This window comes from Pseudopipra pipra, chromosome 9 (genome assembly GCF_036250125.1).
Source record: "Pseudopipra pipra isolate bDixPip1 chromosome 9, bDixPip1.hap1, whole genome shotgun sequence".
NCBI classification, from domain to species: domain Eukaryota; kingdom Metazoa; phylum Chordata; class Aves; order Passeriformes; family Pipridae; genus Pseudopipra; species Pseudopipra pipra.
Genome location: NC_087557.1, coordinates 24073426 through 24101176, shown reverse-complemented (window position 1 = coordinate 24101176; position 27751 = coordinate 24073426). Strand labels below are relative to the sequence as shown.

General features: G+C 40.2%; 1 protein-coding gene and 2 long non-coding RNA genes across 11 annotated transcripts in view; 1 reads left to right on the top strand and 2 right to left on the bottom strand.

Annotated features, from left to right (window-relative positions):
* BEND5 (BEN domain containing 5) overlaps positions 1 to 22792 on the bottom strand; it is a 907022-nt gene extending 884230 nt beyond the window's left edge. For 4 of the 8 annotated variants that reach the window (XM_064665265.1, XM_064665267.1, XM_064665266.1 and 1 more), the window contains exons 1-2: positions 22663 to 22737; positions 6660 to 6782 (exon numbers count right to left, since the gene is read on the bottom strand). In XM_064665265.1, the coding sequence (XP_064521335.1) occupies positions 6660 to 6782; positions 22663 to 22705 (166 nt within the window). In that variant the 5' untranslated portion in view covers positions 22706 to 22737. Of the gene's footprint in view, positions 1 to 6659; positions 6783 to 22662 lie in introns of all 8 variants that reach the window. The other 4 variants (XM_064665270.1, XM_064665263.1, XM_064665271.1 and 1 more) reach the window with 3 other exon arrangements.
* LOC135419138 (uncharacterized) lies at positions 9643 to 16072 on the bottom strand. The gene is made up of 2 exons (XR_010432843.1): positions 15983 to 16072; positions 9643 to 14907 (listed from the first exon to the last, which is right to left on the bottom strand). It is a non-coding gene; the product is annotated as an uncharacterized LOC135419138 (long non-coding RNA).
* An 11-nt stretch (positions 22793 to 22803) lies between the features above and the next one.
* On the top strand, positions 22804 to 27099 carry LOC135419137 (uncharacterized). 2 transcript variants are annotated; one of them, XR_010432842.1, is made up of 3 exons: positions 22804 to 23586; positions 23690 to 23759; positions 26850 to 27099. It is a non-coding gene; the product is annotated as an uncharacterized LOC135419137 (long non-coding RNA). The 2 variants fall into 2 exon arrangements; XR_010432841.1 differs by lacking the exon at positions 23690 to 23759 and having other exon boundaries at positions 22848 to 23625.
* Positions 27100 to 27751: the final 652 nt, after the last annotated feature.

The window sequence follows — 27751 nt, the reverse complement described above, 5'->3', positions numbered from 1 at the left end:
TGCAATGCTGACCTAGCAAGAAAGAAATTAATTTGGCATTACAGCAGTAACATCAATTTCCCATGTAACTTTAGTAATGCATTTACTGGAAAGAGATTAATATCAATTCCATAAATCATTCACATGCTTTTTCCGGAGTTTGAGACATCTGAGTAATGTCATATATGTTAACTGATATCACTCTGTGCATGCTACATCCATTAATCTATGCCTTGAGTCATCATTAAAACACACAAAAAATTAAAAGCAGTCCTTTGTTCTCAGGGGTTTTGAGACTTCTAACTTGCAGGAGTCCAAAGGTATCGATACTCTGATAGAGTAACTCTGCTCTGAACTGGGAACAAATATGTTCAGAAATGGGAAACATTTGCTAAATTATCCCCACTGGTAGCAATAACCACTTAATACCTTTCTGTGAAATATGGCATAAATTACTGTCAACAAATAAGGAAATAACTAAAGTGTTTCATTAATTGGACACACCTCGATGCCACAAAAGCAGGGGGAAAACAGACATTACTGAAATAACACATCCACTTTCATTCCTTTGTTTCTGCTTTTCAGATGAGCATTCTTACAGAAGTGGAAGCCTGTAAGTGGAAGTTCTACCTGACTTAGTGATTCCAGCCCTACATGATAGAAAATTTGGAATAACAACTAGGTTTTGCTCCAAAACACAGTTCAGTCTACTACCAAAAGATTTTTTACACTAGAAGAAAGTAGCTTTAAAGAGTTCTTGCACTTTTTTATTTCTAGTGATGTGCCATTATGATATTGGCCTGAATTTCTTTATTCCTGTTCTAGGATACCGTAGCAGTGCCACTGAAATCAAGGGGAAAAAGGGAATTTCTGTCCACTTAAACATAAGCACACAGAGGATCAGATTGTTTCATAATTTTGGAAGCATATTACAGTTGTATATTAAGATGGCCCAAACTCAACTATTTCCTAGGGTGGATTTCAGTTTTCCTTCGAGCATAATGTTAACAGTATCATGTTCTGTATCATCTTAGTTTTCCTTTTTAAATCTTTTACAAACAAAAGTGGCTGTTTCAGAAAATGTTTTGCAACTCAAACTTTACAGTATTTTATTAATCACAACTAAGATTAATCTCCCCTAATTTTAGCTGTCTAAAGTTACAAGTCAAGTCTTAACAACTGGGACACAGGCACTCCCAAAGGGCAATCCATCCTATATTATCTGTGCTTTTGTTCAAAAGATATCTTTCATGGTAAAGCTCAATGGCCTATTTCACGCCTGTAAGTGGTTACAATGAGATCAGCGGAATTACAATCACTTACTGCAATTCTGAGTGTTGTGCAAAGTGTTTTATAAGTACATTACCCTATTTTTGAAATATAGGAAGATATTTAAAACCTTAACAAAAATGATACGAGGGTACTTCTCAGTCATATGAGATCTCTTAATACATTGTAAATCTTAACTTTTTCCAACTGATTAATATAATTTGCAATCCATCAGCACTGAATTTTTTATCAGGTTTCTAATGTAAAATATTTTACGAACCTGCTGTTGGAAAAGACAAACTAATGTTTGTCAATAATTTTCACTGCAAGGTGGTGGTACAGCAGTTAACAGAATAATATGAGGTTTACAGTAATTGAGATTGAATCTAAAATTTTACAAAACTTTAATTACAACCTTTTGAACATAAACCACAACACAGAAATTACCCAATCATAACATTTTTTCATAAAAAAATAAGAATTCATCCAAAGGATAGAAGATTTAATGACTCTTGGCGGAGTTCCACTTTTTGGTTGAAATGAGAATAAAAGCAGACAGCAGCTTCATTTTTAATTTCGAGAAACACAGTATTTTTTAACAGTTAAGCAGCATTATAGTTGACTAACAAGCCAAAATATATATTTTCAATGCCTTATTAAAAGCCCTTGCATTTAACAGTGTGAATGCTGAGATTTACGAACCTCTGTGAGCCAACACTGCTCCTTCAATCCTCAAAAGTAATTATGAAACAAGCAATTGGAGCCACAAGCAGCAGAAACTGTCGAGCTTGGGTTTTTTTCCCCATCCTCACAACACGTCCCAGCCTAACTCCAGCTTCCTCCCACATTCCCAGAGACATCCAAGGCAGAAGGCACTGGGATACACCCGGATGGACAGGCCGGAGTGACCAACCAACACCCCCCTGGTGACTGCTAACCCAGATCACACCAAACACAAGGAGCAAGATTTGAACTTGCCTTGCATTTTTCTGCAGTGAAGGCCCAGCTGGCAGTGCCAACACAAGCTTTTCATATGCCAGGTCTCTACACCAAGAGCCTGGGGAGGCAACAGCCACAGGCATTTAGAGCCCACCTGGAAATCCCCCTGGGATGGAGCCAGGAAGGCAACTTGTGGCTACACCCAGCAAACAGACTTGGCACAATGAGAAAAAAGGTGAGGTTTTTTTTAAGAGCTGAGACTTTTTTTTTTTATGTTTTCTTTGTTCACTTTGCAAAATACATATAAAAAGCTTTTTGTGCATCATGTAAAATTAATTAATTAAAAGTTTGTTACCTCACACAGAAGCAAAGCTACTGCAGATATGTAAGTTCCCAGAAAAACAACTGGCTTCCAGCACTGGAGGTATCATCTCCAAAAACATCTTGTACAGGAAAAAATGACTAAGCAAATAACAACAAGTCTTAGCCACAACACAAAATAGGCTGCTGACTAAATGGATGCCACCAGAAATCACACACAATAAGGCAACACAAGACAGTAGGGGCAGCTGCCTAAACTAAACTCTGAAGTCCTTTAGACAAAATGTCTGAAATACCAATTCACCTTGGTATGAGAGGACAGATTCCCTGAAGAACAATTTTATACAAAAATCTGGGCCTGGCTCAATCCGTAAGGACTTCTTTGTATAGCAGAAGTGAATAAATCCTTTTCCCCAGAGGGAAAATTCCCATTTTGCCAGAACAGGTAGGATGAGAGGCAAACATTTGTACAGTACTGCATTGCTGCTAAATTGCAACTGTGTTAATAATTTAATGCCTTAATGAATATTAGGAAACAGAATTACAACTGACCAAATGTGTACATTTCAAATGTGACATTTATTTCCTTTAAATTTGTTCTGTGCATAGATAACTGCTTCGATTTTTCCCTGAAACTAAATCTTGTGAAAACTGACATTATCCAAAAATTATGTTGTGGTATGCAACAAATCTGAATTGTCATCAGTTTCTTTTATGCTAATGATAAATCAATGTAAAAAGTTTGGTCTGGCTGTATATATTCTTGAGCATTAAAGATAACAAGGAAGATTCCAGGCAGGACACTAGCTATGGGAAACACAAATTCCTGACATACTTGCAAGTTGATAATTTTCTCTTTTCTTTACTCCTCTGTCTGTTATTAATAAGATAAAGTGTTCAGCCACCATTCTTCATTTTTATTTTACAGCGATGATTTTTTCACCAGTAATAGATTCATTAAGGGTGAGTAAAGTGCAAGCCACCAACTGGTTAGGCAGCTCTCCTTCTGAAAAGGACCTGGACAGTATAAGGGATCACAAATTTTTTATAAGTCAACAGTGCCATGCTATTGTGAAAAAGATTGTGAAAAGCAGAAGTAAATAGATGGCAAGGCATGTCATGTAATAAACTCCACATGGTATTGGCACCATCTTATCCGAGTATCATGCTCACCTTGGACCACTGCCAATCAAGAAAGGCACAAAACAGCTGGAGATAGGCCAGAGGAAATAAGGAATGATAGAAAATTTGGAAAATGTGAGCACTAAGGAACCACTGGAAAAAATAGCAGTAATTTAACCTGAGAAGGGAAAGGCCAAGGAAAGATATGATAGCAGCTTTCCATTAAGTTGAAGAAGAAAGGAATAATCTGCTTTCTGTGCCTATAGGACTGGACAAGAATTAATGCCTTTGTGGTAAGAACATTTCTACATAGAAAGCAAATGTTTCTTACACTGAGCAAATTGCAGCATTAGAATGGATTGCTGCTTTCTCAGTGAAACTCAGATACATAAACATCTGCCAGGAATGGCAAAACTAGGGTATTTTGCTTCTCAACAACAGAGTGGGCTAAAAAGAAATCCCAGTCCCCATTTCATTTCTATTCTTCATGATTTTTTGAAAGCAAGACACTTCAAAACACCAAGATGGATATTGGTTTTCAGACTGCATAAAACACAGCTCTCAGTCTCAAACAAATTCATACTTTTCAACACTTTTTAATACAATAATGATAGCCATTACCAAAATGAAACCATTAAATAGCATTTCTTCTGTATGTGATAATATATTTCCTGATTTCTACAAGCTTAGTAATGTTTTTCTATTCTGAAGGGTATTCACTTCCATTTCTACAATATAAAATCATAGTCATTGAAAAATAGGTCTAGAAGGGAATGTTCAGTTCTATCAACCAGATCTGTCAAGAAAATAGGAATGCAGCCAAAGAAAGGAAAGCCACTTATGGAATCACATTTAACACAACTTCTATTTTAGAATCATAGAATGGTTTGGGTTGGAAGGGACCTTAAAGATCATCTCATTCCAATCCCCCTACAATGGGCAGTGACACCTTCCGCTATCCCAGGTTGCTCCAAGCCCCATCCAGCCTGGCCTTGAACACTTCCAGGGACAGGGCACCCACAGCTTCTCTGGGCAACCCGTGCCAATGTCTGCCCCCTTCCCATGCTGAGAGGCCACAACAAGGTCTGCCCAGAGCCTCCTCCTCTCCAGGCTGAACAGCCCCAGCTCTCCCTGCCTGTCTCCACAGCAGAGGTGCTCCAGCCCTCAGAGCATCCTTGTGGCCTCCTCTGGACTCCTGAGGTCCACGTATTTCTTGCAGTGGGGACCCCAGAGCTGGGTGCAATGCTCCAGGTGGGACCAGTTTTATAATTTGTCCTTTGAAAAAGGCAATTTCAATAGGATATTACCATTTTAAGGTGGTACTCAAAGAGCATCACTGCAGTCCTTACAAATGCTGCATACCGTTGTTTGGATAACAGGAGGGGACAGATTTTTACATTAATAACAATTTCATAAATTATCCAATAATCAGTTAATTTGCTTTGACCAGTAAAAGTACTCTAAGCAATTACTTGGCTGACATATAACAAAAGATAAAGTGAATTTACATATGAAGTGTACACAATATTACTCTCATTCTTGCTAATACATCATCATCACAAGAAAGTAAATGAAGGTATTCATTTCATTCATATTTGTATTTTGGAAGTGTGTGAATATGCAAAGCAACATCAGAGCCTCATCATGCTACAATGTAAATAAACAGAGTATTTCAAAAGCACCTGCCTCTATCACATGCTATTATTGTCAGAGTATACAAAATATGAATGTTACCTTTGAACTGATTAAATGTTTTCATGGAAAAATGTAATTAATTCCATTGTTCAAAAACTGGAATTAAACCATCATGCAAGGATTCACATTACTTCACAAATAATTTGATGGTTGCTACTGATCCTTTTCATTGCAGAGCAGCTTAGCACAGTAAATTTCTCAGCTTGGCCAACTGATTCATTCCATAAGCCATTTCCTGATACAAAATGCAAAATACCATATAGCTCTTATGAAATAGCACCCAAAGTATTTTTAAAAACACATATTATTGTCTGAACCTCCAGAGACACACCTTAAAAAGAAGATACTCATTATTATTCACTGCATCATTTGCACTTTTTTTACATAATATAATCACAGGATTTAAATAACTCAATTTAATATTTATCCAGGAACTGGCAGCCAGTGTTCTACCCTGAGGGACGTAACTCTTCATAAAAAGCTCATTTTACGAGACACTGTAGCAGTTTTGGCATTACCAACACCTCTCACATAAACCATGCTGAAAACTATAGTTTATCCTGCCAAATGCCTTCTGTGCATATGGTGTTTAACGGTGTTCTGTAGGTCTGAAAGCCACTAATAATAGATCTAAGCTAAAAATCTGGAAGCACACATGTATGTAACATAAAAATGTATACAATGCTACATATTCATATAGATATTTACCTACATACCCCACATGCATATAAACATACGTGATTACAACTATTCTTTAAATTATTATGCTAACTATAACTCTTGTAAAAAATAATTTCTCTTTCAGTTTCCTGTAGCTTCCTAAATTTTAATTCTCCTTCTACTGACATCAGAGGCAGAACTTCCATCAACCTCAGCAGTACAGAATCAGGCCACAAGAAACACAAAAAAATACATTTAAAGACAGTATCTACACATTTGTAAAATCTCCTCACTATGCAAGGATGGTCTTGGCACTTTATGACGTTAACTGCCCTACTAAACTTCTAAATTAAATTTTAAAATAGCACATTTTAAATACATCTTAGATTAGTGGTCTATAAATACTGGATATAACAACAGAATGTATCTAGATGTGGTTAAAGATGGACCTGCTGAAACATTCATTGTAGGTTAGCAGCAAACTTCACTACCATTGACATTTGAACAGTCTGCTTTTATGGCATTGACTGAAGGGAATCAGATAACTTTGTTAAGTAGTATTTAATGTAACTCTTCCTCATAATTCAGACACTTTATACAAAGATGAGTGATAGAGTTAAAAGTGTTAACACATTGACAGCTAGGTAACAGAAAATAATGCTGAGAATACTTACCACTTTCAAAACAGGCATCAAATATAAGATGTCCTTTTTTAGGCTGTCCAGAATAAGCAGCTGGGAGAACAATGTACTTGCTCACGTTCCCTGCTATGATATCGTCACTTCCCGGGGCACTGCCTGGCACAGTAAAAGTGGGAAAAAAAAAAGGCATGAGCATAGACCAAAAAATACATATCTAAAAACCAGTAGAAGGCTTATTACCCCATACATTTCTACAGAGCATAAAATTTGCACCATTTAACACATGCACCAGTAAATGAACTCTTTTCTTTTCAAAGCCTATTTAAGAATTTGGATATAATAATGGCATCATATGTTAAAGTCCCCCTAAGTAACTACCCACACAGCCTGGCTTCTTGCCCAGGTATGACCTGTGGCTGAACACTCTCTATGCAATACTCTGATATTCAGCTGGAGCCACTTCTTTTGGTGGGAGCTCTCTAGTACCTAAATCCTGCATGGATTCCCTGGAATTGAACTCCTCACCAGCTTCTTATTTTATTACAATCCTCACAAGCATCTTCCCAGCTATCAGCATTAATGGGATCTTTCTCCTCCATCCTGCTGCCTATTTTTATGCATCTTAAATGAACTTAGAACCTTTGAGACTGTTCAATCCAACTCATACTTGAAATTTTAGAATTATTAGAAGGAAGAGACATTCACCCACGGAGGCATGTGAATATCTGAGCCTCGCTTGCTTAGGACACAAAACTCACAGAAAGAACTTAAATAAAGAAATTTTTTTAAATGTGAAGTTTATTTTATGATAAAATATGTAAGGACACAAATGTTCTATACAATGGCATGATTTTTGTCAAAATATATCAGTAGCATATACATTGAAAGTTTTGTCCTTTACAGGAAAATTATACTAACAAATTGCAGTCTGCAAAAAAATTTATTTCCAAAAAGGGATGGATGAACACTAATTGTTTTTTCATTTGAGAAATGTACACGAAAGTTAATAACTGTATATTATATTATGCATTTATAGTGAAAGAAATACATGCTAATATAATTACCTGTTCATTCCTCTGATATTGGCTCAGCATTATCTTCACCATTTACTGTTTGGACAAATATTTTACAACAGAAAAACTATTTTCAGTGTTACAGAAAATTAGAAGAAATGCATATGTCTTCAAGTGCAGAAGGCATGTGATGGGATAATGGGATGATAATATCTTATTTCACTCTGATAAATAGGGCTACTAAGGCTTCTAGAAATAGACTTTTGGTCTGTAGTGATTTTTTTGACATTTAAATGGGTTATGGGGGATGATAAATGTGACATAAAGCTCAATTTGTTTTATTTTTATATTGAAAACTATTTCACACAAATGTTACAAGCAATTCATATTGTCCCTGAATGATGAAAACAGCTTATTAATTAAAACTGACCTTTCCATATATAAAAGTATTCCACCTCTTGAGGCAAAACACCTTAGCTGAAGTAACAAATTATATCAATGTATTAGTGACACCACAGTTAAAGGGTCTGTCAGGCTTTCTATTATATATATTCACAGGTATATAAATCCCAGATTAAAAAATATGTATATCCAGGTCAACATTCAGCATATAAATCCTCAGTCTTCCCAGGGAAGAAATTTGAAACTCATTCTCTTTGAGAATTAGTACAACAGAACAAAGAGAATTTAGACCATTTCTTACTTTATCATAATACAAAAATGTAGACATTAAATAATGCATGCTATTATTTTTTAAGCAAAATTATTATTTGCAACCTCTAGGTTATTTGTTTTAGACTGAATAATTACCCACAGACAGCAATCTGTGGCATGTAAATTGGTTTCTTTAAATGTATAATTGCTACTTATGGTATTTTTAGCTGGATGTTTTTTAGCAGAATCCTGATACAAATTGCTTAAAGCCTGGTAACACCAGAGGCAAACTTAGACCTGGGTGGGGCATCTGTGTATCTGCATGGCCATGATCCTGTCACTTGATAAAATTCATCCCTCTGCATCATGAGACCTGTAGTTCAGAGGAGCAGCCAGAGGAAACCCATTTCCTCAGTTTCACTCGAGTGCCACTTTGATTAAGAGCCCCCATATACCCATCGCAGTTAAGATCAGTCAGGTTGTTTGCAATCCAGCACATAGAATCAACAAAGAAAAATTAATGGAAAACCTGCTGGTTTCCTCCAAGAGTGCCTGAGCTGCCAGGGACCAAAGTGAAAGAATGGGAGGCAGGGAGTCATCTGAGCAGAGCAGTTAGAAGACTGAACTCCTCCTGGTAAATATTCCCTTTTACATCTCAGCTAAAAGTAATTGGCTGCTTATAAATTGAGAAAGACAGCTGGGAAACACCACTTAAAGATGAAGAAACTAGAAAAGATTACATTCATAACACTGCCACCATAAGACAGTGTAGGAAAAGCAGGCAGAAGGCGGAAGAGAGAGCTACATCTCCCTGGCAAATTAGAAAATCTGCCAATGGAGCCTTCACATGATGCAGAAGGAAGCTGTCAAGTAACTGTGTCCCAGCAAAAAGTTTCCATCTGCTCCTCCTGACCTAACGCAGCCCTCAGGAATGAGAATAAAATCATCAAATAGCCTGTAATTCATAGTCCTTTAACAATATTAATCTCTCCTTGCATGTTCTTTATTACGCAGCACTTTAAATATTCAGAACGTACTATTGTTACATTTCCAGTTATATTATCTTTAATCTCTAAACGTGCAAAGCTGCAGCCTTTGAACCTCACATTATTATACAGCACAACACCACTCTGTCCCTTCTGGCATATTCTCCTTGGGTGATAAAGAAAAGGCCAGAGCACTGCCTGAAAAAGAGCCTGCGCTGCTGCATGGCTCCATTCTAAAACACGGCTTCGCGCTGCTACGACCCGCCCCAGAAAAAGGGGAGGGGGGTAACCCAGGTTCTTATCAATAATTCCCTTGGGGTGGATTAGAGTGAAACGACACTGAATAATCGCTATCTGAAAACATATATTGGTAAGGTTTATTTTAACAATTCTGTATCAACAGGTATGCTAGCATTTTGGGTGCTGTCATATAACAATGTGACATAGAGATAACCTTTGGGGGGGGGGGGTGGAGAAAACGCATAGGGGACAGAAAGACAGGATAAGAGTAAGGGAGAGTAAGGAAAAAGAAAAGATGAGAGTGGAAAAAACATCTATAGTCACCGCCCACGGGTCCAGCGGTGACACTTGGTAGTTGCCGCTTCCGTGCCTGTCAGCTGAAGTGTGGCCTTGATCTGCCGGGGGTGAAGGAGGGAAGCCCCCACACGCCAAGAAGTTATGAGTTATTACACCCATGGTTATTGTCACGGGCCCTGCCTCGAGCCTCCAAACTCTCCCTGTGCCTGCGCAGTTTCCGTGTCCGGCCTGGTTCCCGCCTTTCAACATTGGCAGAGGGGGGGTGGGCTTTGATGGACCATCAGAGGTGTAAACTCGGCTCTTCCTGCCTTTTCAGGGCTTGACACCTTCAGCACCGGAGGGAGGGATGGGCCCAACTGCCCATCAGAGGTCAAAAGCCTGCAAAAGTCTCCTAGAATGCACAAATCATTAACCGTTTCAGTCTCAGACGCGCTTGTCTGCTCGGCAGATGTGTCTGGGGATACATCACCATCCTCGGGTGGAGAGAACGCCAGCCTGGCCTTCAGCCCTCTGGCCAACACACAGGTACTGCCCTCACAGGTGGGGAGCCCTAAGCTGATTTTTCCTGACTGAAGGCAAAGATGTGTGACAGAACCTGGTGGGGAAGGGAAAGAGCTCCTCAATCCCAGACAAATTGAAAGAAGGGAATTAACTGAAGTACATCCTGCACATTCCACTTAAGGAGAGCAGATTCTCCTTTGAAAGAAAAGGTTAGATAAGACAAGCAAAGGCAAAACTTAGCAAAGAAATTGTCTCAGATCGTAGGTCTTATTTTGTCAATTATTTTTCTTACAGGTTGTAAGAAACACAGCTATTTTAGTATAATTCTTCATAGCTTAAACTCCAGGAGGCTCCAGCAAATCCCCAGGATTTACTTTTACTGCAGTATTAAACTTTGCTGGTAATTTTCTATCAGGTATAAAATCTGTAGGTGCCTGAAATCTCTGTAAGTATATAAGGTTTTAAAATATAACCTGGACACAGTCTTCTAGTATCTGCATTCATCACTATTGTCACTGTGGATTGTGACTATTGTCACTATTTCACATCAAACTAGTGAAAATGAATAGAATCACTTACAGGATTCATAGGAGGAAGAGTTTGGAAGCTCACAGAGCTTCTTGCCACTCTTAAATTCAAAGGGTAAAGCCAGCATTTTTTTTCATTTAAGCAAAGGTGAAATCAGTACTCGCTGCAATAAACATCATGCAAATTTAGGTTCCTTTTCTTTAAGAACTGTAGTTTCCAAGGGAAGGTATATATTTAGTAAGTAATAGTTACTCTTTGAATTGGGTAAACAACGAGCTAAGCTTCCAGATGTGCCAAAGCTTGGAATCCAGAGAGTTAGCAGCCAGCAGCTACCCTCATGCTACATTAGGTAGGAGAGCACAGCTACATTAAAACAGACATAGAAAAATAGAGTGAATTTGCCTGGAAAACCTGCATCATTCTTCTAATTAGACTTACTGCCTAATGAAGAGAGATAATTAGAAAGGTGAGGTAACATGAAAAGATGTGGTAACTGCCAGTGAGCTTTGTAGAAGTCTTTCTTTAAATATTACAAACGTCATCAAAACACCTCACATTCTGTCATGAGATCCTTATTTTAGAACAAAATTAGGATACATTTTGCTATTGAAAACATCTACAGAGTAAAGATCTAATAGCTAGATTCCCATCATGCAGGGACCAAGAAAAGTTGCCAGGTATCCTAATGAAGAGCTCCATCAGCCTTGAGCAGTATTTTTAATGTAAACCCATACAAAGAAGTGAATCTGAACTTTCAATACAGTTTGCAACAAACAAAAATTCATTCAGATGACCAAGAGCAACTCCTGTTAGCTCCTAAAAATAACAAGTCCCTAGAAGAACACTGCTCAACTCACACTCTGGCTGAGTAGCACTTATGAGGTTATGCCAGAAACAGCGTCTGCTCCACAAACCTGAAAACTGGAAACAGTGTAATTTTATCAAAATTCTTTTAAATGATAGCATTTGTATAAATATACAGTCTTAATAGCTCATTATGGTCTCCCAATCTTTGATTTCTTTTTTATAAAAAGTTTTATATCATTGTCCCTAGGCTTCAGCAACACTGATATTCAGGAAGGCTCATTTCTGCTATGAGATCTGAATGCTCTATGGCCATTCTAAAAATCCTATGGGCAGTAGCAGCCAGGAACCTGGAATTCCAGCTGCACTGATTTAAAAAATGCTAAGAAAAAGAAGAAAACACAACTGTGATCTTCACAGTCACGTATTCTGAAGCAAGGCTTGGGCATGACCCTGCAAATCTAAACATACTGCAGAGTGCTGTCAATCTGAGATATACTTAATTCACAGGCACTGTCAGCTGAAAAGAAAGGGAGAAAATTACGTTAAGACTACAAATGCCAGGCTTTGAGACAATACCTGGCATGGTACCAACCACACCTGCTGCCTCACATTTGGGTACTGTGCCCGTTCTGTCACCATTAGCTATTTCAAAGGTCCAGCAGAACAAGGAAAATGTTGATTATCATGAGACATTCTCCTACAGCTTGGTCTAGTTCTAAAAAATAGTAACTTCATGTTGTTATTTAGAAACCAAACTTGAGATAAAGCATCTTTAAAGTAATTGTCTCTTAATTGCTTTCCTGCTATGGCTTGACCAGCAGACTGCTTGTCAGGTCTGTCTCCAAACTATGAAATTATATTCATACTCAAGAAAATAAGCAAAATAAAGATGATCTCTAGTTTAGCAGAGATTATCAGGTAAATTGTGAGCTTTGTAAAGGTTCTGAAAGTACTCAGGAGAATTAAACTGCAAGTTTACTGCAAAGGACTTGAAAAAGCTTGTGGTTGTTTGCATAACAGGAAGGAAACTTGTAATTTATTGTTCAGGTTTTTACTTTTATTGCACAAGTTTCTCTTTCTACAGAGGCTACCAGACTACATATTCTCTCAGCCTTCCTAACAATACTTTGTAGCTAATGCACCATTAACTTTTTATTTCAGGTTAGAAGGCATAAGTAGATCTAAATATCTCATATTTCTTTAGATATATGTACCCAAACTGCTTTACTCTAGCAGAAGGTGGGGCAGAGATGTCTCTATCAAAGCTGAGAGCAGAAAAAGTCTTGTTCTTATCTGCAAACATGTCAAAGGAAAATGACCACTAAAGATGTCACGTGGGGTCCCTGCGGAAGGCTCGGTGGTACCACAAAGAGCACTTTGCCCAAATGCTCAAAGGTAAGCAGGGACAAAAAGGTTCATAAGGTGCTTAGCCCAAAACTAAACCATCAACTGACTTGACCTACTGGTTGGTCAAGTGTGAAAAGATGGTGAGAAATCTCCAGTGCCTGATCCATTCAAAAGGATGAGATCCAGAGAGAGATACAGCTCTCAATCCAAGGTCAATCCCACTCCTGTCCAAAATCTAGTGCAGAACACTGAAGATACCTGGCAGACAGGTACTGCTCTGCACAGTGTGACTCCTCACTCCCAGTGGCTGTTTTTTTCTTATGAGTTTACAGGAGAAGAAAAAAAAGTCAACTTTTGTGGACTTGCATTTGTTTCATCTTTATTTGTTTCCAAATTTAAGTTAAGAGCATAACTTCAAGACTCCAAGCTTTACTTCAAGACTATTTACTTCTTATCTCAATGTGGGCTGTCTCCAAGGATATACCTTCTTGTCAGAGGCAAATGGCAATGGAATTTTTTGTATCACTTAGTGAAACCCAAAATGTCCAAGAAGGTATGAACAATTTTCCTAATGAAAATAACAAAGTATTTAATGCTTTGAACTCAGTAAGCAAGAAAAGAAAATTCATTAGTCTTTTTACTGTACTTATAATCTCTAACCTATCCACTAAAACACTTACCAGAAATGGAAAAAAAAAAAAAAAAAAAGAAAAAAACAGTAGTATCAAATGCTTTAACTGCTAAGATATTTATTTTAAAACATTGTAAGAATCAGTGAATTTCATCTGATATGCTGATTTATTCTTTAACAAGTATTTGGCATCTTGATAATATCAAAGATATCACATGATGCAACAGTTGCTATAGCAGCAATACTTTAAATACAAAACATATCAAACAAAAGCATCAAACATACAAACTGTAAACAAAAATATGGTACATAACATGCATCCCCAGCTAGAAGAGAAAAAAGCTACTGAGCTCAATTAGTCCTCAGAATTGCATCTGCAAAAAAGTAAGTTTATCAGCAACTCCACTCTTCCTGGGAAATAAGAAAGGGCTCGGAGAATTAGATCTGAATGTGAATGAGAGGAGATGCTGAAACATCAGTTGAAGGGTGAATTTTTTAGGGGTGTTTTCTGGGGGTGTTCCTACCATGGAAGGGGAAATTCTGTGTCTACAGATTCTGAGGCAGGAAAAGAACTGGCGAGTTAAAGCAGATGTGTTGTGTGGTACTACAGAACTTCAGCTGGGGAAATTCTCCTCCATAGCAACAGTACACAACTGATTTCCCAAAGACAAGGAGTGCATGTGACCTGCAAAAAATACCGAGTCAAAGCAGGCAGGTAAGTGCAGGCTTTGGAATTGCAGTGGAGGAAATGTCTGGCAAGGGCAAAAGCTCATATTACCCACAAAACTGGAAAAAAGGTGTTCTCATGAATTTTGATTTTTTTGATATCTAAAGTGTTCCTACTGTAAATTTCTTGTGGATGCCCCTGTCCAAATTAAAAACCAATATCTGATTATCACTAAGTGTTGAGGAGACCTCAACTCCTGACTCAGCCTTATGGCGGTAATGAATTTATATCCATGGGAAAGTAGGCCTTCCATGAGGGATCCAGGGAGCACAAAATCCTGGGGGGAAACACATCAGCAGCTTTTCACAGCACCATCTTCTCCTCAAGGCCTTGTGTTTTACAAGGGACTGGAAGAGAGGTAGTTCCACGCTGCTGCAGCTGCTTGGGCTCTTGTTGGGAGTGTGGGAACTGAAAACTGGGCACCCTCAGTTTATGGACAATCTCCACCCTGTGGATTACATACCATAATTCAGGCATCTTTGGGTTAAACTTGTGTTTTTCCTTGGCTCTTCCTCCCTATTTAGCTGTTGTTTAGAGGAAGGGATGTCTTCTGCCAGTCCATTTAAGCCAACAGTAGTTTGAGACACAATTAGTTTCTTCACTTCTGAGTTAAACTCTTCTTGACTACTACATATTTTAAATAATTTGGGGATTCTAGTAATGCTTCTGGAATAATTTGTTCCCCAAGGTTGCTGAAATCAATTACACTATTAATTACTGCCATAATTATAATTACTCATTGAAAAAAAATCCTTTTATAGCATCTTTCCCCCTACTTTCCAAAACAGTCCATTCCAGAAAATAGTATTTTAAACCACTCAGAATTTCTTTTACCCAAGCACTGCCCACTCACATTGCTGAATTTACCCTTTATTTAAGAAAGTTTTAACATAATCTAGTATTTCATATCAAATAATTAGATCATTGCAGTGTTTCATTTTATTCACAAAAATTAGGTCCTGTAGAGAAAAAAAAAACTAAATATTGTTTCAGAATTCCTGTTTTCTAACACAAAAAATGCCAGCAAAGCCAAACTTGATCTATTAACTCTCTTGCATCAGCAATGTAACAACAGGAATTGAAGTACAGAGAACACTACTAACTAATACAGCATATTCAGCAGTTTTTTAACTAAGCAAATACTAAGTTGATACAATATTTATGGGAATATGAAATGCATACAAAGTATTTCAAATATTCAGAACACAAGCCAAAACTGCACCTTCAAGAAGGCTTACATAGAGAAAGCTCTGAGACCAAATTACTGATCATTTGTGCTGCTCAGAAATAAAAAAAATAAGTAGACAAACTGGTGTTGTGCCCAGTTACAAAAGATCTGTTATTCTGGAGTCCCACAGACTTTGGGTATAGGTAAGTAGTACAGAGGCAAGTTTATCTCACAATCCTATTTCACATGGACAGCTCCCATGAAATAATGCTGCTGCCTTTGGATTTGTATAGGTTATTTGAGGAGTTTTTCACTAATCAAATGCATGATACCACCTCATCTGCATTTGAAATGCAGGAAAACGTGACAGTCACTTGACAGGTTACCCAGCACTGAAGTTTACTGAAATCACACAGTAACTTTGCTGCTTATTGCAGATGAAAACATATCAGCAGACCTGCAATGAATCCAAAGGGGCTCTCTGGAATGGATTCCTGCTGCTCTGCTCTGGTGATTCACGGGAACTGATGTTCCACTTGCTTTTGTGGAGATTGAAATTCAACACATCTTTCAGGGTGCTTATGAAACAAAATGGAAAAGGAAAATCTTGCCAGTCTTCACTCCTGAGTGTGAGATCCACTGCTAAGTAAATAGCTCTAGGAATTAGTAAGTAAATGAAATAGAGAGGTTATTAATCTAATAATAATAATTTAAGACAACTTCTTTCTCCTCCCACTCCCTTTTCTTTACTTGATTTTTGCTGCAATGAAATTATGAAATCAGACAGTTTACCATACTGAGATCAGGGACACATACTTATATTAGAAAACATGTATCAGAATGTATAAGTTTTAATCTGTACCCTTAATATATACTTATCCTAAAAGAGAAGCAATCACAAAAATCCTTTACTATACACATATATACATCAAATTCAATGCCAAACATTTGCAGGAGGAGAGCCCTGTATTTAATACTAAAGTTCACATCCTGCATTTTAGAGCCTGTGACAAAATGAAATTGAAGTCATTACTACTATTATTTTGGTAGAGCAGTTTTCCAAACCACTTCAACATACAAATAGTAAAATTACTTCAAAAAACATATGTAAAAATCTAAGGTTAACAAATACAGCACTTCTTAAGTCACAGCCTTGGCCTCTGTGGCGAAGTTAAGAAAATGAATTGTGGGGACAATGTCACAAGGAAGCTGGGATATGGGACACATTGATGTGTGCCTATAACCAACTCTCAATTAATTGTAAATTGGTTTACCTCTCTTACAGATTAATTGCAGACACAGCTTGAGCCTAGAAGAACTTATTATCTCAGGTACAATGCAATCTAAACATGGCAATTGTGCATCAAGGCTCTGCATGCCAAGTACTTTGGGGGATTACTTGAGAAATCTAAGCTGGTTTCTGTAGAATCACATTGCTCTGGAAAAGGGCAGCACAATCAATCCTCCAGAAACAAGAGTGATGTAGCACCATGTGCACACCCAGCTGGGGCTGCTGGAGCTGGATCCAGCAGCACCGCTGGGAACAGAAGCAGCACAGCTGGATCTGTGACATCAGGAAACATTTGTACCAAACTCCTCTCCACAGCCTCCAGCAGCTCGTACATCTGGGGGTTGCTGCTTTCTGTTACCAGGGCACCCCAGGTCTTTATTGAAAAAAAAACTAGGCAAAAAAGGTAACAACTACTATAGTCATTTCCCTCTGTGACTTCTGTCCCTAAACAGGTGTTGCTGGAGGAAAGAGGGACAGGAGGAAGGAAAACTTCCCAGTGTAGACAAGTTGTCCCTTTCTTCTGTGGAAGCTGACAGCTCCTGTGTGAGGTGTCCCACCTGGAAAGCAGGCTGGTGCTGCAGATCCAAGTGTCCCAGTCCTGTTAGTGGCCCCATGTGGAGATCAAGCTGATTCCATTGTAACAGGGGGAGCTGAGCATTAAATCTATAAAGCTCAAGTTCCAAACCTGAAAATGCTACATAGGCCATATAAATGCATTCTGAGGTTAATCTGGGGTTTTTTTGCATGAGACTTCTGCCTACTAAAAACAGTGGCAGCCACACTAAAGAAACCTCCAGAAACTTGTTTTACAAATTTCAGTATAAAACCTATTAAAATTCTCAATATGTCTCACTTTACTTTTTACAAATTCAAAAACCTCCTCTCACAAGTGCTAATAATTAATAGGGTGCTTTGAACTTCACTGAAAGAAAAAACGTTGGGAGGCTTGAGGTAAGTAACTTTTCAAAGCTTTGATTATTCGTCAAAGAAAAAACTGTTTGAAATATGGCTGGGAAATGGTAAACCATTCAGAAATGGCAGCTGGAACACCCAACACACTCCTGTTTCTTTCTTTTTCAGAAATTATATCTTCTGGCTGTATTAAGCCTTCATTAGTATTTCTCAGGTCTCCTTATATGGTAAATTATATAATAGAAATATGATCAAAGCTCTAAGTACCAAAAATATATTAGCAGCTCTTCTTCGACGGATTTTTCTAGTGGGGATTGTTTCTACCAGATAACTGAAAAAAGTTGGAAATTAGTTGAATATCAGCCTACTGGCAACAGAGCCTAATGATTATTATAATATTCTTCTGCAGCAAGGAGAGTTAATTTCTATATAGAACTTGAACAAATATCTCAACTTAAGCACTGAAAACTGAAGTAGTTCATGGTCTTACAAACTGCCTCAAATTTACTAACAAACCTTTATCTAACGTCACCTGGACTTCCAACTGCTCAGACTGAAATGTACTGATGCTGTTGGTAAGTTCTGGCAAATGTCTTTGTTGAACAAAAGACATTTTAGATTTGTTTACAAAGCCATCCTGCAGCACTTTATAAACAACTGCAAACAGCTCTTTCTGGTGTATGAACATCTAAAAGGCTGGGCCCAGTCCCCACACAGTTTTCCACTGATGTTGGAAACCTCCTCATGTTGATAGCAGGAGGACTGCAATGTCTTCTCCCAAACTCTGGAATTCAACTATGCCTATTACAGAATAAGCTCTATTGTTTATACATACTTGAAAATTCAGAAATCAGGACAATTCAACTGAAGAAATTACGTTGGCCTGGAGGATCAGAAGTAACACTGATCTACAGTGTTATTTTAAAGACCAAGATTAAATAATATTGTTCAAGTAATTAGCTGGTTTCTCCTATTTTTAATTTCTTCGTGATAAATCCAGTGAATCAAAAGTTCCAGTTATCAAAAAAGCCTATAAAGACAAAAAAATTAGGTTCTTATTTAGTTCAGCTTTTTATTTAACAATTAAGGCTACCCTAAAAGAAAGCAGTATGTTCTTGATACTAGAATGTTTTCATGTCATATGTGATTAAATATTTTTAAAAGAATAACAATTCTTTTTCAAAAGAATAATCAAAAACTGTCTTTAAAACGGTCCAGCTCAGCACTATCATATTAAAATCCATTAGAAAACACTGCAGAACTTACACAGCTGTTCTATCAGCCTCTCCACTTGCAGATCTCTGAAATAATGATCTCAACACTAAGTGTTTTAGATACACTAATTACTACCCAAGCTTTGAGTGGGGCTTCAGCATTCAACATTGGTTTGCAGCTTTCCTCCCTGAGCCAGGTCACAGCCCAGCTGTGAACACTTTGAAAATTCTAACCATTCCTAATATGAAATGTGACTTCACATCACTCTGCAAGGTACCCATCATGACATGTAAATAAACATAAAAAAACTACACATTCAGCTGGAAACCTGTTTATTCCGATAACAAGGATCTTTGGTCTAAAAACACATATTTGTGTCCTGTCCAGGACTGTGAGTAAATGCCTTTTTTCGCTTTCACTATGATTTCAGTCAAGATGGCTCAATGAAATATCAGAAATACTAATATCCACAAAATGACTACCAACTGTGGAATAACACATATTAGAACTGTCAATCCAGACTAATATGCAGTTGCCTCAGATAGAAAACTATTACAGAACTCAGAGATAACCTGCACCCTTTGATCATTCAGGCCTCTAGAAGCAAGTCCTCTGAAGGTAATTCAGATGCCTAGAACAGAAATCTGGGGAGAATGAGATAATTAGTGAAATTCTAATTTTTAAAATACTTTCATCTGGTTCACGGGTCAAAAAATTTTGCAAATACAGGCATTCTGTACTCTCTTTGACCTAACCCTAAAGCTTCCTTAGTGAAGCTAATAATGTCCTGTTCACTACAGAATTGGAAAAATAATACTGAACTGGTTTTGAAGAAACTTAACCAAACTGGCTTTCTTGCTGTGTCCTGTATCTTCCAAAGGTTTAAGACGCCGAGGTCAGCTAAGCAGAACGACTGGAAATGAAACCAAGAAGCTCCTGAAAGTAACTAACTAGACTTAATGACTCTCATTCTCTTCCATTTTTGAAGATTTAAGTTGCTTCTAAGTTGGATTCCCAGCTTGAGACATGAAGAGCCTGGAAACCCAAAGAGGAAAGCATACAAATTCAGGGTTTACTGCAAAGAAGCTGATTTGAGCTGCTTCAAGAAAGCAGGTAGGACTATGGAGCCAATTACAACAGGAAAATGATTGATTAATCCAGAGACAAGTGAGCTGATTCGCAGCACTCTAATCAAACATCAGAACACAGAAACTATTTTAATGGATTACACCAGATGTCTGCCTAGTCCAGCAAGGAGAGCAGCAGAATATGAACTCTGTAGTAGACAGCTGTGAGGTAATCTACCTTCCCTATTCAGTCCCATTTTACTTGAAATACACAGCTTGGCTTTAACCACGATACAGAAAATAATGCTGAGCCTGACAGCATTATAAAAGCTGATGGTTACATTGATTCATATGGTTTGAACAACATTCAGTCCTTCTGTAGTGGATTTACTCTTCTTGCACTTGTGCAAAATGCAGGTTCCAGAGCTAGATTCATCTCCTAAAGAGTGGTCTAGATCTGGCATATGATGAAGACACACTAAGCAGTCAGGAAGCATCAAGCACAAGAACGTTCCCCAGTTTTGTTATGTGTTCAGTAACAGTGTCAGTGTCACCTGGTACTAAGGGGACAAAAAAGGTTTTTTGGGGGATTTCCCAAGGAAAGAATCTGCCTGTCACTTTAGTGTCAGCTGACATTAAAAAAAAAAACCAAACCACCCCACCTTTTTTTTTTCCTCCCAGCCTACTTTCCATGTCCTTCCTTAAAAATGGGCCAAGATCACAAGCTTGCTTCCCTTTCTCTGAAAGTTTTGGGTCTTTTTCATGTCTTTGTGGTTCTTCACATTTTTAATTCCTTGTCTGGTTTTTCCAAAACAGAAGGACCTTCAAATTAAACTTGAAAAATGGCCAGACAAACATTGCAAAACTTAAGCAGACCATGTATCAGGACATGCAACTAAACATGATTTCAGCACAACATTTACGAGAAAATCACTCATTAGTCAGCTGCAACAGTTACAAGTAGAAAAAGTTCTGGGCAATGTTAAAAATAAAAACATTGTAAGGCTGCAGATTCAAATAATACATCAGAGAACACAATGTAAGAGTAAGTTAATCTGGAAACAGCATGAAAATTACATTACATATTAAAGTTATGACAAGGGCACAGGCAACAGTAACAGGCAGCAAAGGTGACACAGTCAAATGGCCACTTGGAAATTTGTTCCCCGATTCACAGCTCAGGCAGAGCTGATCAGCTGTGTTTAGTAGTGTTGCACAACACAGAAGATGCAAATAATCACCTGACTCATGGACAAGTTCAATGTACAATAAACTTCACAGTGTGGTTTCAGGGCTTCATAAACAGCATGGCTGAACACAGGGAACTCAGGAACCGCATGGCCAAACCGTTTAGATGTAGACTCTGCAGTATTGTTTCCCAGAACACAACAGTATTTCACATACTTATCACTTTTTTCACCTCAAGTGGCCCAAAAATCCAAAATCAGTTCTATAGATAATACATATTCATTTGGAGCCACTTCTGAGGCTGAAAAGCAGCAGCACAGCCGCTAACACAGCAGGCTGGGAAAATGAACTTCTGGTCCAGGAACCCAGATCATTTATGTGTGGTGCTGTGGGATATTAAATATTCAGCAAAACTGTTATCTTTGTTTCATCTTCGAAATGTTAACATCTCTAATTTTCATAATATATTTTGGGGGCTTTTATTTTCATGTGGGTTGGAAAAGACCTTAACTGTGTTTTGTTAGAACAGGAAAGACCCCCGTACCTAGAAGGTCCTTATCATTTATTAGGAAACACAAAAAACTTCAGTGTCACAGACAAACTTATCTTCACATACACAGTTAAAGCCATTGTTAATACATTCCGAGTGGGAAGAACGACACTTGCCACCTTCCTTAAAGAAATCCTCAATAACAAGAGTAAGGCATGGGAGCTGTCAGGGGTGCTGGTCGCTGCCCCCCCCGCAGCCTCCGGCTACTTTACACCTCCCGGACAGGTCAAGCAGCATCTGGAGGTCAAACCCCGAGCTATCAGCCTTGTGCTGCACTTTCAGTTCCGGACCTGTGTCTTGACGAATTTTTTTTTTCATCCTAATTAAAGCAGGCGGTTGTTTCTCGTGTGAGGGGAGCTCCTCTGCACCACCAGTTTGCTCTGCTCTTCGCCACCGCCACCTTCGCCCCTGCTCGGGAGGATGGAGCAGAGTGCGGGAGGATGGAGCAGAGTGCGGGAGGATGGAGCAGGGTACAGGCTGCCCCACCATCATTCTCCGCCCAGCCAGGGCTCAGCCCCGCAGCGCCGGCCGGGTGAGCCGGGCTCTGGCCCTCGCACCTTCCAGCCCACAGAGGGTCAGTCCCCCTCAGGCAGGGCTGGAGCGCCGGGGGCTCTTCCCTCTCTCCCTGCTTGAAAGAGCTTTCCCCGTGACCACCTCTTCCCCGGGAAGACGCTCCTCACCCCCCCATGGGAAGGGGCCTTGCCCTTCGCCACAGCTCCCCGGGCAGGAGCCTCTGCGGCGGCCCCTTCGTCACCTCAGTGCCCTCGGCCAGAGGCTCTCCCCTCCCTCTCCCCTGAGAGAAGGGCTCCGTCTCCGCACTCAGTTGCGAGCCAGGCCCCCTCTACCGCCAGAAGCCCCTGGAGAAGGGGGGTTCCCCCTCTCCCCCCGCCCAGGCGACTGCGACTGGCACTGACCCGTCTCTGCCGTCCTGCTCCTCTCCGCCATATTTGTTGTCATCCCGCCACCCCCCCCCCACGCCGCCCGGCCGTCGCCATGGCAACGCGCGTCACCGCCACCGGGGGAGCCCCGCGCCCCCCCCACCATGGCGGCGCGGGCTGACGGCCGCCCCCGGGGACAGAGCCCGCTCGGGGAGAGCCGCCCCCGGGACAGTCTTCCCCGGGACAGCCTTCCCAGGGACAGCGTGCCAGGGCAGCAACATCCGCTCCCGCCCTCGCCCAGCTCGGCGGCCGCCGTGGTGCTGGTGGGCGGGGCGTGACGAGAGCACCGCCGGCTGCCCGCCCCTCACGCAGCGCCGGCTCCCCGCCCGCACGGCCGTGCCCGCCCCTCTTCGCCTCCTGTGACCGCTGTTTACCGGCACTGCTCGTCTGGGGAGGAGAAGGCTCGTTATTCGCTCCCCGGTGGCTGTCGCCACCTCGGCAATTACCGTCACAGCGCCCCGGGGGACGGGGCAGTGCCGGGTACCGGAGACCTCTGCCGGGGTGGTCCTGCCCGCGGGGAGTCGGGGTGGCCCTGAGGTGCTCACAGGGCACCGAGGAGGAGAGAGAGGCTCGTTACCAGAGTCACAGAATCACTTAATTCCAGCCACCATGTCAGCTGAACCATAGGACTCAGTGCCACGTCCAGTCTTGCCTCCTGGGATGGTCACTCTGCCACCTCCCTGGGCAGCCCATTCCAGTGTCTAATCACTCTTTCTGTGAAGAAATTCTTCCTAGTGTCCAATGTCCTAATGTTACGCAGGTGCATGTCCCCTTCCACACAGATCAGGGGCGCAGAGGGCAGAGAGGTTTCTGTCACCCCAGGGGTGGGGAGCACATCCTCCTGCTCCGATTCCAGCCTCATGTACTGAAGCGCAGCACAGGCAGAGATGGCAAATTCATGTGTGTGTGACTGCCCCACCCTGCCCCAAAACTCAGCAGGTGAGTCTGGTCATGTGGCAGTTATGTCAACTTCTATTTTATTATTTTTTTTTAATTTCTTAAGGCAGCCCAGTGGGGAGTTTCATTATGTGTGCAAGTGTCGCCCGTCTGTCTCCTTGCCCCAGACCCAGCAGGTGAGCCTGACCATATGGCAAATGCAGTGACGGGGACGGGAGGGCTTCTGCGGGCGCGTGTTCGCGGGCCCTCTGGGTGACACTCACCATGTGGCAAACACGGCCATGAAGACTTTGGTGCAGAGGGGCTAATTATGTGCGTGAGTCCCACGGGACCCGGCAGGCTGGGTGTGCTCAGGCGTGTCTCGCTAATGCACGGCTCAGGCGGAAGCTCCATTGTACATCCCCAACGCTGACAACGCCGAGCTCTCGGAGGCAAGGCTGGCCATGGGACAAGCACAGTGTTACAGGCACGAGCATCAAGCCTAGAATGGTGTGTATGTGCAGACACGGGCAGACACGGGGTTCAGTGCACACCAAACTGGGGGGCTGCTAGAACTGTGAACCAGGGAGTGCACGTGCGGTGCTAAGCAATGGAAATGGGCAGGACTGTGTTCATGGTTATGTACAAAGGTGTTTGCCTCCTTAGATCTGGTAAATTAATGTAACCACTTCCTAGTGACCAATGACTAGTCAGTGAAAGATTCCAAGCTTAAAAATCAAGGCAGGTAAAATTGTATCTTTCTTCATTTAAGTTCTGTTCTTTAAACATCACTTTACCTTTTTTGTCTTCCTATCTAGTATGTGCCTTTTCTGCTCCAGTTCAGCTCCTCTTAACAAGACTCACATGGATAATACCTGCAGGTTCCACACGCTTAGATTTTTCTGTAGGGTCAGTTGCTTCCTTTCTCCCTGGAAAAGAGAAAGCCTGCTCCTTTTGCAGCCCTGTTCATTCTTCTTTCAGTTCATAGTTCTCTGGTTATTTTTGCAGCATCTATTTTTGTGGTTTCCCTTCCTTTACTGTTTCCTTTCTTTTTCAGTGACATTTAGGCCTCTCTCCTTTATCTACTGCTCTTCACTCTCAGTATCTTACTCTAGTATTATATAAGCTAATTAATTTAATCTTACTTTAGCCACATTCCTGTGCCTTGATGAAATACCTGTCTGAAGGGGTGTACCAAGGGGGCTTGTGACAGGGTTAGAAGATGCACCCTTGCACAGAAGAATAGCAGAGTGTAGGTCTGTTCTTTGCTTAGCAAAGCCATCTAGATACAAGCTCTGAAAAATTTTCTAGACTTTTCCCTCTGCAGTCTTTATAAACTATAGGTGGTCACTCGCATACTAAAAAGGTTGATGTGTCTCGCTGCTGACAGTGAGCTACACTAAGTGCACACACCCCCACAGACACATTCTCTCCCATACACTCTTCCTCCAGGCCAGCAGATCACCCAGGCCCTGTGCTCTTCCTTGTTTGTTGCTGGACAAATGATCCTGGGACATCCCTCTTCAGAACATGCCACATATACTCTAATCCTTCTCTTCTTTCTTTTAGGTTCCCCAATAGCCATGTCCCATCCCAGCCCTCCTTCAAACAATTTCTCATATTACTTACCTCTTCATTCCTTTATCTGATATTTCCTTTTTTCTTTTCTTTTTTCCTTTTTAGATCTTAAAGAGTTCTGTCCAAGTTTGCAGCTCTAGTCTGGTTTCTTATGTCCCCATGTCCCCTTATTCCCTTTGTTCTACTTGCTATTCCAGCTTTAGTGTCCCCTCATCCATATTTCATTCCTATCTATTAATACTCATATAGCATTTTTCATCTGTAAATTTCTAAGAATTCAGTGCCTGTGGAGAGACCTTCCATATCAGTGCTTCTTTATTCACATTTCTCTGAGACTCGCTTCTATGGTGACCACAAATACTAATCCAAAGGTCTTTTGCATCTAATTGCCCGTCAATTAACTCAACTCAAATACCTGCAAGAAGGTCTATTGAAATAAAGACATTTGGGGGAAAGAACTTTCTCCAGTCAAATTATCTCTTCTGAGTTAACACACTTGAAAAACCTAGAAATGCCACACTCATTTTTTTTAGTCTGAGTTTAATGCTATGTTATAGTCACCTCACCAAGCAGAAGTGCTGTTAAATATAGATGATATGCAGTCTTTCCAAAAACAGTAAGATAATTTGACAAGAGAGAACTGGAAAGTTCATATAGAAAGTTCTTTTGGAAATAGAAAGATAACTGAATGGTGTAACTTGAATCAGGGCTGAAGAACTAGGGAACTGGTTTTTAGGAGAAGCAGTTGCTTATTTTTATTTGCACATTTTTAGAGCACCTGAGAACATGTTGAGCTGCTCGTTAGTACAAAGACATCTGTGGCCCTTGCCCTTCCAAAGCAAACAATCTGATTTTGGACATCACAAACCAACAAAGAAGAAGAGAACACTGCTGCAAACCACCGCTGCCCTGGTTATCCTCACATTCGCTGTTTCAGCCCTATTCCTTGTTCCAGCGGGTCCCCCGCCTCCTTCGGCATCTTGGCAAGCAAAAACTGCTCCACTTCTGTGGCTCTTTGCAGCTTATTCCCACCCCATCATCTTTTAATAGCCTATGGAAAAACCAACGGCTTCCCCCCACACATTTCATTCAGTAATAACTCTCTACTTGTTACATTTTCAAACCGGCACCTTCATGCTTTCCCTCGCTGCTGCTTCTCACTCCCACTCACCTAATTTTCCTCCTTCAAATCCCTCCCTAAAAATCTCCTATGCTGTGCTGTCTACTGAAGGAATGGTAATGAATCGTCAGCTGTGTGCCAGGATGACTGTCTGTCATGGAGACTGTTCTTGTCTTACTCTCATGTGTCGGGCTCCACTGCCTGGGTGGGACTGACAGCGACTCGAGGCAGGGCCGCTCCTTTTGCTGTGTTATGGGTCCTGGAACGGACCCTTAAAACTCACTGTATAAACAAACAAAAATAAACTGAGGTGATGGAAATAAAAATGGAAATGCCGGCCAAACCCAGGAAGATTAGACAATATTTCAGTTATGATTCATCAGCTTAGGTAAATTTACATAAAAATTAATGTGACTGACAACTCCATTACAAATATTGAGAAAGAAATTATTTTTATAAATACGGATTTGTCCCATTTTTCTATTTATTTATAATCTCTAAGGACTTAAGGAGTATGTTGTACTTTTTTATTCTATGCTTGCATTTGAAACATTAGATATTCCATTGTTTGTTTATCTGTCGTTTGCAGCCTGGAAGACTGTGGCGATTAAAGAACAGAAGAAAGCATAACAGTGAAAGAGCAAAGACTTGAAAGGAAAAAAGATTTCTGATCACTTTTGTTTTAACATGAGGATAATTCAAATATGTTGAAGATCGAATGATTCCTGTTACACATTCAATACTTCTGATTCAGCTAGAGGTGGCTGCTGTCAATACGTGTCTGTCAAAACCCCAAAGATCTTCCAAGAAAATCAATAAAAATCCAATTTTACAATCTTGATATTTTCAGAGTGTTTAAAAAATTGGCAAAAATCCACCCTTTTTTATACATTACAAAAAAAGACAGTAAGGTACATTATTGATCTTTCACAAATCGTTTTTAAGTGACTGTTAAGGCTGGATGTGAATGAGAAGATGGAGCATTAGCACACGTTTTCCATGCCTTTCACACACCACACACACAGTGTATGGTGTGGGTCTTCAAAGTGGGGATTTAAAAACTCAGGTGTAATTGTGTAGAAATCATATAATTACTTTTTTCTGGTATCACTTTCCCTGTGTAGAAAAAAGTCGTGCAAGCATTCAAGTGTATATTCTATTGGTGCTTCAACTGTGACTCCTGTCAGAGAAAAGACCATGACAATGGTTCTGCTACAGAAAGGCCATCGATGGTGGCCGTGCAAGCAGAGCAGGTACATTCCAAATTAAAAATAAGAAAACCAAAAAGAAGAAGAAGAAAAAAAAAAGAGAGAGAAAATCAAAAGTCTGGTCAGAGTTTTTAGCCAGGATGTTATGGTCTGGTGGACTCAGACAGAAAATTAAATCTGATAAAGCAAGAAAAAGCCAAAATGAAAAACCAAAGCCCAGACTGAGGTAGCAAAATTGAGGTGAATTTTCAACCATGCACACATAGTGGAGGAATGCTATAAT